The sequence below is a fragment of the Lampetra fluviatilis genome, chromosome 17, assembly GCF_964198595.1.
Source record: "Lampetra fluviatilis chromosome 17, kcLamFluv1.1, whole genome shotgun sequence".
Lineage (NCBI taxonomy): Eukaryota > Metazoa > Chordata > Hyperoartia > Petromyzontiformes > Petromyzontidae > Lampetra > Lampetra fluviatilis.
The window spans coordinates 6,407,893-6,420,730 of record NC_136291.1 but is presented as its reverse complement, the minus strand read 5'-3'; the positions used below and the strand labels follow the sequence as shown (position 1 = coordinate 6,420,730).

General features: G+C 48.8%; 1 protein-coding gene across 1 annotated transcript in view; it reads right to left on the bottom strand.

The window, feature by feature from the left end:
- The window catches only part of LOC144936882 (rho family-interacting cell polarization regulator 2-like), a 66,414-nt gene extending 53,856 nt beyond the window's left edge, over positions 1–12,558 (bottom strand). Inside the window, exon 1 of the mRNA XM_078864085.1 lies at positions 12,502–12,558. Within this exon, the coding sequence (XP_078720211.1) occupies positions 12,502–12,523 (22 nt within the window). The 5' untranslated portion in view covers positions 12,524–12,558. The remainder of the gene's footprint in view (positions 1–12,501) is intronic.
- Positions 12,559–12,838: the final 280 nt, after the last annotated feature.

Sequence of the window (12,838 nt, the reverse complement as noted above, 5' to 3'; positions counted from 1 at the left end):
CACATTTACTCGGAGAACATTGCTCGCAACCGCGTCTCTGGAATCAAGATGCTTTGGGGTCGCTCGCTGATGGGACGCGCGTGTAGGGTCAGCGATTGTAAAATGTGTCATGTGCTCCTCGTGCGCACACACAGACAGCCGCTCGGTTCACACAGCTATCCTTGCGTGTGGCATTGTGTTCTAACGTCGAGGTCTGCTCGCCACGAAGAGGGCTTCAGGGGAGATTTTGTGGAGTTTTGCTATTCCTCCGTGGAAGGAGCACGGACTACAGTGGTTTCCCATGTGATCCATTAGTTTTGGTTGCATGGCCCACAGTCGCAGTGTCTTTAATTTTTCCATTCACGTAGGAGAAGTGGACGTCGGCCTGTTGACATTCGCTGGAGATGAAACAATGCCACATGGCGTGCAAAGAAAGCGTTGTAGACATAACCAGGAAGGGAAGGAGGTTTTCATGACTTGGACCGATATTCTGCGAGCACATGGCAAGTACGTGCAAATTACACGTCCAGGTTTCAGTTTGTGAGGAGCACAAATCATACGGTCCAGTCTGCCGAAGAACGGGCCTACAATTCGGTTGCTCGAGGTGTGGTCCATTGTTTGGTTCGTGTGACCGCAGTTCACTGCACTGTGGGGGGGGGGGGTCATCTTTAATGTCCCACATGTGCAGGAGGTGCAGGCAGCAGCGAGCGGTCGCTGTTCTGAAGCGGTTGATGGAAGCGCCACAATTCTATTGGCAGGATGGAGGCGAGCAGGTGAACCGAGACGGGCATTGGAGCGGTACGCAGGTGTCGGCGACCAATGGGAAGGCCCCGAGAGAGATGGTGGGTGATGATGCGACTTGTACGAGCGGTCGGTCCTTGAAGGATTTGTTCACCGTGGAACAAGGGGAAGCCCTCGAGTCAGTTGGTGGCAGTGAATGCAGTGTAGGCGCAGAACACGAAGGTCGCGTGATGACTTCACAACATCCGCGGGATTTAAATCGGGAGGAATCCATGAGGTCAAGGTGCAACGGCCACAACAGCAATGGCCACGATGACCTCGTCAGCGTTTTCTTGAGCAAAGTGCTCGACGCGCAAGCCTGCACATCAATGTCCTAAGTTGACATTAGTATTTGTTGGGAGCAGCTTCCAGCCTCTAACAAACGAACGTGACGAAGATGTATTTCCGCCGGACGGTCATAATTGCATGCGCGCATGCAGCATCACAATCTGATAAATTAGCACGATTTGGGTTAACGATTCCACGACCAATTATTATTTTTGTTTGTTGAATTATGAATACAATTTCGATTTAGAGCTTTCGTGACTGCAGGGATTCATCTTCTTGGTTCTTTCGGTAAAGTCACGTAGAATGAAAATAATAAAATAATAAAATAAAACATAATAAAATCATTCTCACGACGTTTCGGCCACAATGCAAGCAGCCGTCCTCAAATGAAAAACAGGTCATTCAGACTGTCTTCTCGACAGACCTGTTCTTCACCTGAGGACGGCTGCTTGCGTCGTGGCCGAAACGTCGTGAGAATTATTTTATTATGTTTTATTTTTATTATTTTATTATTTTCATTCTACGTGACTTTACCGAAAGAACCAAGAAGATGACATTATGAATAAACAATGCGATATTTATGTCGCGGCCACCAGTTGCTGCAGGGACCACGTGCCCGTTGGTACGGCACAATCGCCTGCTCCCTTCTGCGCGAGACAAGGCTGAGAGCATTGTACAAGCGATGTGGTGGTCACTGCCATGCATGTAGGGCACACATGGATTGGCAGCCGTGCCTGCCTGCTGTCTGCAAGCAACGCACCTTTGCGTGTTGATATTTCTACGGTTTACAGCCGACACGATGCGCTCGACTGTATGGGATGCGGGGGGGGGGGTTCACCATTTACAGAAAGAGTCGGATTTGAAAAATCACAAGAACCTATTACACATTCTTTTTTTGTTTAATGGAAATGTCTGAAGAGTACACGCACGAGTTGACGCGATAGCATCGCGAGCCTAAGATTTTATATTATCGTTGAATCGATTCATCGTTAGGCCTCTTCTGTACAGAAAGCGTTTGTATTTTGTTTAGTAAATAAACAATGCTTCTTATGCTGCTCGGTATGCAGCGGAGGCACAGTGTAAATATGTAATGCATTCAATAATAGCTAGTCATTATTATAATTAGCACAGCAGCCTCACTACAGAATTCATCCTCTGAATAATTAAAATGTGAATGCAAGTTTAATTATTCCTGTGATAATTGTTTTTCTTACTACAGTTTCGCAAATAATTTCGAACTTTACTTGCAGGTTAAACCTGGTAAACCGAAGGGTTTTTCTTTTTACACACGTGGAATTGGGGCTGACATTAGCACCTGGATGAATCTACTCTTCTTGTTTGATGCCGAAAGAGTATGGACAGCGTTAGACGTAAGAAAATTAAGCAAATGCCCAGAGCCACGCAGCTCATGGGTCCTAGATTCATGAAAAAAAACAGAGGGTGAACCAAATGTCAGCTCAAATTCACATGTTAATATACATATCACAAAAATAACGAATTCACATCGAGAAACAAATCAATCTCAATCATCCTAGGTCACCTGCTTACATTTCTCGCATCTATTTATTGTCTATTCATCTTGTCATCTCACGAGAGAAGTTTATCAATCGGAACGGGAAGCCCCTCAACATTTAAGTTCTTTAAATTGCTGGATTACATCATGTGTAACTCTCTTGGCCACTTGAACAGAACGTCACCAGGCAGCTGCGATGGGATTTGAACCGTGGTGTCAATGCTAACGGGCCCAGCACTGAAGAAAGCCGACCCACTCGAAACGGTGTTAGACTATTCAGTCACCCCATCATGTGCACACTGATTAGAGGCAAGTTCCATCATTTGCCATAATCTTAACCTTAGTCTTCTTGGTTCTTTCGGTAAAGTCACGTAGAATGGAAATAATAAAATAATAAAAATAAAACATAATAAAATAATTCTCACGACGTTTCGGCCACAACGCCGTGAGAATTATTTTATTATGTTTTATTTTTATTATTTTATTATTTCCATTCTACGTGACTTTACCGAAAGAACCAAGAAGATGAATCCCTGCAGTCACGAAAGCTTTAAATCGAAACTTAACCTTAGTGTTGAAACAGAATGTATTGGAGAGTTTTCATCCACACGTTATATTCATCACACGCAATTAACTCGCATTATGCGCCCGCAAAGTTTCTCTACTACCCATACTCCAATGCAGTCTGTGATGCGCATGACCTTGTCAAGTCACGTGCTATCTACTGCTGAACGAAGATTTCAACGATGAGAAAAACGTGTACTGTAAATCGGATCATATGCACGATGCAACTGCATCCATCGCTTTCAACATGCAATAGGTAAGTTGGGTTTCTCCCAGGTCAATGTCCAATTCCTTTGTTAAAATGGCATCAATCACGTGGTATGTGATGCAACTAATCACAATGCAGCCGACAGCTGACTTAAAATGCCAACCAACTTTGCCTAATGTTACCGTCAACATCGTGTTTCAATCCGTTGGCGTGCAGCGTGCAGAAGAGACCAGGTTAAACCTCGAGCGCTCACTCAAAAAATGTGACGGCTCACATCTGCCTAATAACTCTTTTGCAATTCCTAGCACCAGCTACATGTGAAGTATAAGACACTGAAATGAAAGCGAGTTTTTTTTGCCTTTTGAAATGCCTCGCGAATATATATTCGTGCACGCGATGGAACAACCGGATATTCCCGAGCCGAAAATGGTTCTCGGATGAGCACTCAAAAGAAATGACATCTATCGCTAACAGCGCAATAACAACAAGCCATCGTCGTTTGCTGGATTTCCCACCGTCATGGCGTCGCCGATGAGCGTCAGCGAATAAACAAAGGGCCCCGTTTTAGCCGCGGGGGGCGACATGGCTTGGCTCGTATTCAGATGCGCGCACCTGGATTGGTGTCCCGCATGCATATTTTAAAAAGGCACTGTAGTTTTTTTTCTTCTTGGTTCTTTCGGTAAAGTCACGTAGAATGGAAATAATAAAATAAAAGAATAAAATAAAACATGCAAGCAGGTGAAGACCAGGTCTGTCAGCGTCCCCGACAGACCTGGTCTTCACCTGAAGACGGCTACTTGCGTTGTGGCCGAAACGTCGTGAGAATTATTTAATTACGTTTTATTTTATTATTTTATTATTTCCATTCTACGTGACTTTACCGAAAGAACCAAGAAGATGAATCCCTGCAGTCACGAAAGCTTTAAATCGAAATTCACTGTAGTTTTGTTAGTGTCTGTGTGTTTCCCCGCATCCCTATAAACAAACTCAATTCACATCAGTACTTTTGTGTTTTTTTAAGTTAATGACACATTCGTGACACCACACAGTTCATATGGCTTCACCGAAAGACCCAAAGAATATGACTTCCTGCAGTCACAAAAGCTTTAAGTCAAGATTTACACACACAGTTGTTGAGGCGAACGTTGCTGCCCAAAGCGCGCAAGACACAACACATTTCAGAATTTGACCATCGGCCCGTGTAGTATTTGAGATTTTAGATGCTCGGCTCATGCTCTGTATATTTTCAGACCGTAAATTGCTGGGAGGTGATGGGAGGTGATTTCAGATGAGTTTTTACAGCTCACCTGTGCTCAACGTCCTTGCATTGACTTCCAGTTGAAACCAGGGTGGATTTTAAGATTGTCCTAATGTGTTCATTGGGCTTGCTCCAACCACACATCCGCGATTTTATTTCAGCCGCACACTCCACTATCCAGGCACACACTCCACTATCCAGCCACACACTCCACTACCCAGCCACTCACTCCACTACCCAGCCACTCACTCCACTACCCAGCCACACACTCCACTACCCAGCCACACACTCCACTATCCAGCCACACACTCCACTACCCAGCCACTCACTCCACTACCCAGCCACTCACTCCACTACCCAGCCACACACTCCACTACCCAGCCACTCACTCCACTACCCAGCCACTCACTCCACTACCCAGCCACTCACTCCACTACCCAGCCACTCACTCCACTACCCACACACTCCACTACCCAGCCACTCACTCCACTACCCACACACTCCACTACCCAGTCACTCACTCCACTACCCAGCCACACACTCCACTACCCAGCCACTCACTCCACTACCCACACACTCCACTATCCAGCCACACACTCCACTACCCAGCCACACACTCCACTACCCAGCCACACACTCCACTACCCAGCCACACACTCCACTACCCAGCCACACACTCCACTACCCAGCCACTCACTCCACTACCCACACACTCACTCCACTACCCACACACTCCACTATCCAGCCACACACTCCACTACCCAGCCACACACTCCACTACCCAGCCACACACTCCACTACCCAGCCACTCACTCCACTACCCAGCCACTCACTCCACTACCCAGCCACTCACTCCACTACCCAGCCACTCACTCCACTACCCAGCCACTCACTCCACTACCCAGCCACACACTCCACTACCCAGCCACTCACTCCACTACCCACACACTCCACTACCCAGCCTCACACTCCACTACCCAGCCACTCACTCCACTACCCAGCCACACACTCCACTACCCAGCCACTCACTCCACTACCCAGCCACTCACTCCACTATCCAGCCGCACACTCCACTACCCAGCCACTCACTCCACTACCCAGCCACACACTCCACTACCCACACACTCCACTACCCAGCCACACACTCCACTACCCAGCCACTCACTCCACTACCCAGCCACTCACTCCACTACCCAGCCACTTACTCCACTACCCAGCCACACACTCCACTACCCAGCCACACACTCCACTACCCAGCCACTCACTCCACTACCCAGCCACACACTCCACTACCCAGCCACACACTCCACTATCCAGCCACACACTCCACTACCCAGCCACTCACTCCACTACCCAGCCACTCACTCCACTACCCAGCCACACACTCCACTACCCAGCCACTCACTCCACTACCCAGCCACTCACTCCACTACCCAGCCACTCACTCCACTACCCAGCCACTCACTCCACTACCCACACACTCCACTACCCAGCCACTCACTCCACTACCCACACACTCCACTACCCAGTCACTCACTCCACTACCCAGCCACACACTCCACTACCCAGCCACTCACTCCACTACCCACACACTCCACTATCCAGCCACACACTCCACTACCCAGCCACACACTCCACTACCCAGCCACACACTCCACTACCCAGCCACACACTCCACTACCCAGCCACACACTCCACTACCCAGCCACTCACTCCACTACCCACACACTCACTCCACTACCCACACACTCCACTATCCAGCCACACACTCCACTACCCAGCCACACACTCCACTACCCAGCCACACACTCCACTACCCAGCCACTCACTCCACTACCCAGCCACTCACTCCACTACCCAGCCACTCACTCCACTACCCAGCCACTCACTCCACTACCCAGCCACTCACTCCACTACCCAGCCACACACTCCACTACCCAGCCACTCACTCCACTACCCACACACTCCACTACCCAGCCTCACACTCCACTACCCAGCCACTCACTCCACTACCCAGCCACACACTCCACTACCCAGCCACTCACTCCACTACCCAGCCACTCACTCCACTATCCAGCCGCACACTCCACTACCCAGCCACTCACTCCACTACCCAGCCACACACTCCACTACCCACACACTCCACTACCCAGCCACACACTCCACTACCCAGCCACTCACTCCACTACCCAGCCACTCACTCCACTACCCAGCCACTTACTCCACTACCCAGCCACACACTCCACTACCCAGCCACACACTCCACTACCCAGCCACTCACTCCACTACCCAGCCACTCACTCCACTACCCAGCCACTCACTCCACTACCCAGCCACTCACTCCACTACCCAGCCACTCACTCCACTACCCAGCCACACACTCCACTACCCAGCCACTCACTCCACTACCCAGCCACTCACTCCACTACCCAGCCACACACTCCACTACCCAGCCACTCACTCAACTACCCAGCCACTCACTCCACTATCCAGCCACACACTCCACTACCCACACACTCCACTACCCACACACTCCACTACCCAGCCACACACTCCACTACCCAGCCACACACTCCACTACCCAGCCACTCACTCCACTACCCAGCCACACACTCCACTACCCACACACTCCACTACCCCACACACTCCACTACCCCACACACTCCATTACCCCACACACTCCACTACCCAGCCACACACTCCACTACCCAGCCACTCACTCCACTACCCAGCCACACACTCCACTACCCACACACTCCACTACCCCACACACTCCACTATCCAGCCACTCACTCCCCTACCCAGCCACACACTCCACTACCCAGCCACACGCTCCACTACCCAGCCACACACTCCACTACCCAGCCACACACTCCACTACCCAGCCACTCACTCCACTACCCAGCCACTCACTCCACTACCCAGCCACTCACTCCACTATCCAGCCACACACTCCACTACCCACACACTCCACTACCCAGCCACACACTCCACTACCCAGCCACACACTCCACTACCCAGCCACACACTCCACTACCCAGCCACACACTCCACTACCCAGCCACACACTCCACTACCCAGCCACACACTCCACTACCCAGCCACACACTCCACTACCCAGCCACACACTCCACTACCCAGCCACACACTCCACTACCCAGCCACACACTCCACTACCCAGCCACACACTCCACTACCCACACACTCCACTACCCAGCCACACACTCCACTACCCAGCCACACACTCCACTACCCAGCCACACACTCCACTACCCACACACTCCACTACCCACACACTCCACTACCCACACACTCCACTACCCACACACTCCACTACCCCACACACTCCATTACCACACACACTCCACTACCCAGCCACACACTCCACTACCCAGCCACTCACTCCACTACCCAGCCACACACTCCACTACCCACACATTCCACTACCCACACACTCCACTACCCCACACACTCCACTATCCAGCCACTCACTCCCCTACCCAGCCACACACTCCACTACCCAGCCACACGCTCCACTACCCAGCCACACACTCCACTACCCAGCCACACACTCCACTACCCAGCCACACGCTCCACTACCCAGCCACTCACTCCACTACCCAGCCACTCACTCCACTACCCAGCCACACACTCCACTGAGATCTGAGATCTACCGATGGTGCCCTACTCGGCGTGACCACGCTCCAGGCTTGGAACCTGGGGTGACCACCAGACTTTTTGTCTGCACGGCACCTAAGATCTGGAATTCCCTGTCCTTGGCGGTCAGGACTTCGGAGTCGAAGGATACTTTTTTATTCCGAGCTGAAGACCCCACAAGCCTGTTTAACAAGGCCTCCCTTTCTAATTCTCGATCTTGTCTCTTTTGCCTTTCCTCTCCCCGGTTTCTCAATATTGATTCCTCTCTCCTTTAAATGCATGGTACTGAGAAATTATACATCCAAATTATTCTTTAACACGTAGGCTTTCGCGACCAATATTATCCAGAAGTTTTTTTGTGCGAGATCGCTTAAATATAGATGTGTTGTTAAACCCACCACCAACTGATAACCAAATAGTAATGTTTTACATGTAAATAATGTACATTTATAATCTTGATTTGAAGCTTTCGTGACTGCAGTAATTCATACTCTTTGGTTCTTTCGGTAAAGTCACGTAGGTAGAAAAAACAATAGATCACGACGTTTCGATCGCAACACAAGTAATCGTCTTCAGGTGTAGAAGACGTTTGCTTGTTTTGCGATCGAAACGTCGTGATCTATTATTTTTTCTACCTACGTGACTTCACCGAAAGAACCAAAGGAGTATACATTTACAATGTTGTGGGTTCACTCTCCAACGCTGTACTAGTAATGAATTGGCATGTTTTGTTTACGTGACAAACCCTACTAATTGGCCGTGTCGGGTGATGGCGGCTTTAACGACATTTATATTTACGCGATCTAAACCAAAAAAAAAATCTATTTTGGGCAAATTATTTTCAGCTATGTAATTGTTGATAGATATTAATACCCGCAGAAGGATCATTATTCACAATTTGTTATTCTACTATCACAATAATGGTGATAATGAGAACACCATACCAAAATTGACATTAAGTAGTGGATAGCATCCTGTAAACGTCTAATCCGATGCATGAGGTCCAGTGATAACTGCCACGAGGGCGAGACCAACACGTCGCTTGCAATTATCTGCTCAGTGAATTAAATGGATCGGACAGCTGTTAATTACTAATCCATACACAGTATAGGCCTACTATACGTAAATACATTTACTATATATATACACTATACTGTATGATATTGAGACAAACTTCCTGAGCAAGCAATCTCTACAGACGGTCAGACCATGCCCTCCTACCACGAGCCAGGATAGATCCTATTTGACCGGAACGGCTCCAGATCGCGAGGGCTGTGAGTTCGACTCCTAGTCAGGGTCAACTTGGTCCCATCGTCACCATGCCTCTTCAGAGTGGACGCACGGTCAGCGTTGACCCCTCTTGAGACCGCTCTATGTTGAGAGAAGTCAACAAGTGGTTTGTCCTAAAAATAAACTGGTGCCAGCATGTGGATGTGGAATTTCCACCGCTGCCTTGGAACCATCGAGGGAGACGAACAACGTTTGTTTGGACACAGATTTGTATTTCACGAACCATCAGACGCACACCATAAGCAGTCGGACACGACGTATACAACCATGTGGGACCAGACTCGAATGTCCCATGTATTGTACCACCTGAAGTGGGTACATTGTCGTTTTTTGTTTACAAACTGGTGAATATAGCGGCCACTGTACACGCATGTGTAGAACTTCTTTTCCACCGTACATAGTCCACCGTACTAATCGGAGGTGCAGGGGAAAGACAACTAAACACAAAAAACAGTTCTCAAGAAATGAGTTTACAATCTAGATGATTTAAAAGTGCATAGCTCCAGTGGCTTCCTAATATCGGAAGAGCGTTCCAGACGGCCGCAGAAGCGCATCTGAAAGCGCGCGATGCGGTGACCCATCTTTGTTCGATGGCTAGCTAAAAGCCGCTGCGAGAATGACCGGAGTTCGCGTGATGATGGTTGATGCTCCCTGACGAGCTACTCGTGGCTTCAGAGAGGTAATGTGGAAGCTATTATATGTACAGCCCGTTTTTGTCAATCCATTGCTGGATGACAGCATTCCCAAATACCCTGCAGACTGTTAGAGATATTTGACCATACTTCACCGCACTGGTCAACAGGGCAGATCGGTGAGGGGGGAGCACAGAAGCAAAGTTGGTTTTGCTGCAATTCCCCCTTAATGTTTGCACAATGCCTACAACAGCTGTACGCTACACACAGTGGCCACCCATCCAAGCTCTGTCGAGGCTCAATCCTGCTTAGTGTCCGAGATCTGATGAGACAGGTAAAATTCCAGGTGATTTGTGCGCCTTTTGGCGTCATCTGGTCGAACACCATATGAGACTAGGCTCTAAAGAAAGCTGTCTCTGGTGTGGACCAATCAGTTTCAAAGACAATGCATAAATTATCAGAGTATTGATTTTTGTTTGCATTTGACTGCAAGTATTGTGGTTAATGTAAGCATGATTCCTTGCAAAAGGTGTCCGTTTTGTTGCCAGAAAAAAGGGAAAAACCCTATTAGTATGATTTGGTCATAGACGTGAAACAATTAAATACACTTACAAATTTTTTTTAGATTGTTATAGATGCTAATTGATGCATTTTTGTGAGCTTAAGACTTAAACAAACTACTGGCGCTCGTTCAAAAAACTCAGTGAATAGAAAACCCGGAATGGGGAATGACACAGTACGCATTATCTAAGCATGCAATCTTATGTAATAAAAGAAAAAATGAATCTATTCCATTTTTTTGAGATGTACTTTTTTTTTCCAACAAATTATAGAATCACTAAAGCAATACTGGAGATCTATAGTTATATATAACAGCAGCATGTATATGGCCGTGACGTATTGACGTTCATGTTCTAGAAAGAGCTAGAAAGCTTCGATTTAACACAAAATGATCGAGTCTGCTTGTGAAGCGGTATCTTAGAGGCACAACGCACGATGAACTCGCCACCCAAGTTAATTTGCCAACCATGACTAACATGAGTGGTGAGTGACATCTGAACTGCTGCTGCACCCTTCCCCCTTCCCCCAACTTCCCAACCCCTCCATCCTCCCCCAATAAACTTCACCAACCCACAATGACCAGCGTTACGTATGGTCAAGCAAGCCCCATGGCCGGACCCGCGCGTTAGTTGTTTATTCTTAGAAGGCCTTCATCGGGCAGTCGATTGACAAAGAGGTCCGAACATCTGCACACCAGCGGTGTCAATGGTTAATATCTCTACCCACCAACCGCCCCCCCCCCTCCCCTGGCTAGGGGCTCAATGAGCAATACATTATTATTGTTCGTCAAGTCGGTGCTGATAACTAGAAGATAAATACGACCTAAAAAGTTTTTTTATTTGGCCCCATGAATTCAAAGGTTGATTTTCCAGTCATGGGCCAGGCAGCCCCAGCCTGAAGTTGTAAATGTCGCGCGCACACACGAATTAACGTACGGGTGGCCAAACGTGTACGCACGTACACGGGCCACAGAAACACGGTAAAACACTTAAAATACGAACCCAATCCATCAGCGAACCGAGGAATTCACCTCCTGTGGAGTGTGACGCTAAATCATAGCAAAGCTGGCAAAGCCAGATAACCGTTTGCTCCTCCATTGAATAAATACGACAGCTCCAGGTATCTGGTATATACATAAATGCAACGGTTTAAAAAAAAAACTCAATATATACAAAAAACAAACAGTAAATTCATAGAGCAGTGCACAGGTTTAAAACGGTACCCCCCGTAACGATTTGAAGAAATGAAATGCCAAACCTGAGCGCGGCATGTCTGGGGTCGGAGAAGGTGAGCCGCTGGTCAGAGACGGTGGCACAGGAGCAGTTACCCCCCCCCCCTGCCTTGCTCGCTTGACCTCACAGCAGAAGTCCCAGTCGAGGGTGTGGCCAGAGCCACGAAACACTTACAATTAGATGATTATAGTTAGAGAGAGCAGGACACGAGGCGGACTTGTGTGGAATGAGACTTTACACGTACAGCTCACGGTGACTATGAGTCAGCTGTGTGTGTGTGTGCTGTGTGTGTGCTGTGTGTGTGCTGTGTGTGTGCTGTGTGTGTGCTGTGCTGTGTGTGTGCTGTGTGTGTGCTGTGTGTGTGCTGTGTGTGTGCTGTGTGTGTGCTGTGTGTGTGCAACGCCGATACATTTTAAACTGGGAAGCGCAGAAACGTCTGGTGCGCGCGCGTGTGTGTGTGTGTCACAGGGTGCGTGAGCGCTTGTGTTCGTCAGAGATAGAAGCCCTACCCGCCAGGCGTGTGATGCGAGTGCTCTTACCCGGCAAAAGCTTTGCTATCATCGAGGAGAAACCACGGCCGCATTTGCACACACACACACAGAGAGACCACACGCGCGCACATGAAGAGACTCGAGCTATTACCGAGACACGCGTGGAAATACGCGTGACAAAAATGCCCACGCACGAAATATACCGTCAGCATTCGCGTAAAAAAAAACCCATAACACACACGCAAGTTTCCTCAAGTAGAACACACACACACGCGCGCACACACGTGCTCCTCAAACCCACATGCACACCAGCAGCAGTAATTGACGCGCGCACACACGCGCGCACACACGCGCGCACACACTGCTCCTCAAACCCACATGCACA